Raw genomic sequence first — 2346 nt, 5'->3', positions numbered from 1 at the left:
GTCCAACATAATGAATGATTCTTTCGCACAACCGGTGGAAGTAGTGCGAGTGGCGTTATCAGTCATAACAAAACGCTCTCTCGTAACTGCATATCCAATAGATTTTTTATCAAATATAAAATACAATAAGGCTCAAAAAATGACATTTGAGATAAATGAATTTTAAGTTTTGACCTCTTAAATAAATTCCAAATTAGTTTATACATATCGTTTTTCTGTTTTAAATGTTATAAATATAGAACACGAGTAACACATTAAAAACTATTTAATCAATAAAGGTTCAATACTAAAAATATCGATTAAAATTTAATATTCCCAATTTTCGGAGATACGGCTTTACTGCACACTTACACTATAAATTTTATAAATCAAAAAGCCACACAATGTATTACAATTTAACCACTATAAATAATTATAATTTATATTTATTATTATACATTAAACTTGTGACTTAATATTTGAATTACTTTTATATTCTAATTGTTATAGTAATTATTCCCACACTTCAATACATATAATGGGCAATCATAATGCTTTAATATATCTTAAATAAGAACAATATTTTATTGTTGCAACTGTAAAATTGTACTTAAATAATACTACAAGTACCTAATATATTATTAAAATGTAAAAAATTAACAAATATTGAGTACGAAATACTGTAATTTTCAACTTTTTTTACAATACAAATTTTTTGGTACAATTTGACAAGTTGGGCGATGCCAAAATGTATTAATATATTAATATATATAATTGACATATTAATTACTTTATTATCCTTTTCACCTGAATGATTAATAAATTATTTTACATTCTTTAGGTAGAAAAATTGAACGAAGGAGAAATAAAACAAATTTCAACTAAAGTCAGAAAACTTTCTGACAGTAATGGTGTTATAGATTTTTCTCAAAACAGAAAACTAATGAATATAATTGACAACTTTTTTAAAAGCGTAATTATAAATTTACTTAAAAATATTCATAATTATTTACATACGAGATAAATCGCGTAAGATTTTTTTCTCTCAAACTCAAAAATGACAGAAAGTCTATAAAAGTATTTATTTTATTGTTATGTTGATATTCTCAATTAAACTAATACATACGAGTTTTTAATAAAGAATTGAGTCTATTTATGTAGAATTTTTTAAAAATTCGAAATTTTTAGTTAATAGTTTATAGTTTTATTTTAATATGATTCGTTTATATCCAAAGCAGATTTAATATTTGATTCTTACTCAGTTATTTACGTTAATTTTAAATGGAGCAATTTTCTAAGAAATAAATACATTTTTAAGATATTTTCTTATTTGCTCACTTGTGACTTCTTCTACTAGAAACTGACCTGTGAATACATTATTTTTAGTCTCCAATCATCACTTATTTAATTTAATTTCAAAGAAGTATAAGTACTTTTTTTTATATTTACCTGACCAAAAATCAGTTGTAGCTGAAACAAAATTATTATCAATATATGGTTCGATTATATTTATTAAAATTTTCAATGATCATTACCTTATATTATGATATATTTTCCTACGGTTATTAGATGATGAATTAGAATCTTTAATAGATAATTCATCATATTTTTAGTCAACTTTAATTGTCACAATCAAGTGATGATCAAGCCCTTAGATTTTTATTGCCAAAGGAGTATTGCCAATATTAAAATAGACGCTTAAAACACCTTTCTCAGTTATATTAACCTTCGAGGTAGTATATATATTTAAATAATTGTCAATATTATGTACATAATAGTATTAGCAACAAAACCAGTAATTTTTATTCTAAAAATGCATACATTATTGACAATATAGGATTATATATTTTGTTATCATCTTATAATTTCGTTGTTAATGATAGATAATTATAATATCGATAAAAAAGGTACCTTTCGATAACTGACATAATTTGTAAATCTAATAGAAACTTATGTAATCATTAATTATCAAAGTGTTTATTATTCCATTATTATAAAAATATAGTTGTCGGTATCCAAACTATAAGATATAACATTTAGACGTAATAACTTTTTACAAAATCGGGCCCTTAATGTATTTTATAAAGTTTGGTTCAGCTCTAAGAAATAGTTTTAGAGGGCAGATTTTTTGAAAAAAAAATCATTTTTTCTAAACCTTGGTCCTGCCTTCAGGAAAATTTTAGAAATCCGACCCGGCCCTAGTCCGGTATTCTCGACGTCTCCGTCCTCCTCTTGAGGTAGGTTACGCTATTTATGTATTGTGATTTTATAATTGTGTAATAAATAAATTATTTTTATGTGAATAATTAAAACGCGACGTAAAATACCCTCAAGGGTGGTAAATATTTTTATAAGCTGAAATTTTTT

General features: G+C 24.2%; 1 protein-coding gene across 2 annotated transcripts in view; it reads left to right on the top strand.

Moving 5' to 3' along the window:
• The window catches only part of LOC126906131 (uncharacterized), a 19357-nt gene that overhangs the window by 6679 nt on the left and 10332 nt on the right, over positions 1 to 2346 (top strand). The window contains exon 5 of one of the 2 annotated variants that reach the window (XM_050686433.1): positions 821 to 952. The exons of the other annotated variant lie outside the window; for it this stretch is intronic. Coding sequence (XP_050542390.1) covers positions 821 to 952 — 132 coding nt within the window. The remainder of the gene's footprint in view (positions 1 to 820; positions 953 to 2346) is intronic. 2 annotated transcript variants of the gene reach the window in all.

This window comes from Daktulosphaira vitifoliae, unplaced genomic scaffold, assembly GCF_025091365.1.
Source record: "Daktulosphaira vitifoliae isolate Bord-2020 unplaced genomic scaffold, ASM2509136v1 Scaffold_4, whole genome shotgun sequence".
In the NCBI taxonomy this organism is placed as follows: Eukaryota; Metazoa; Arthropoda; class Insecta; order Hemiptera; family Phylloxeridae; genus Daktulosphaira; species Daktulosphaira vitifoliae.
The sequence above is the reverse complement of the archived record's forward strand: the minus strand, read 5'-3'. Positions and strand labels throughout refer to the sequence as shown.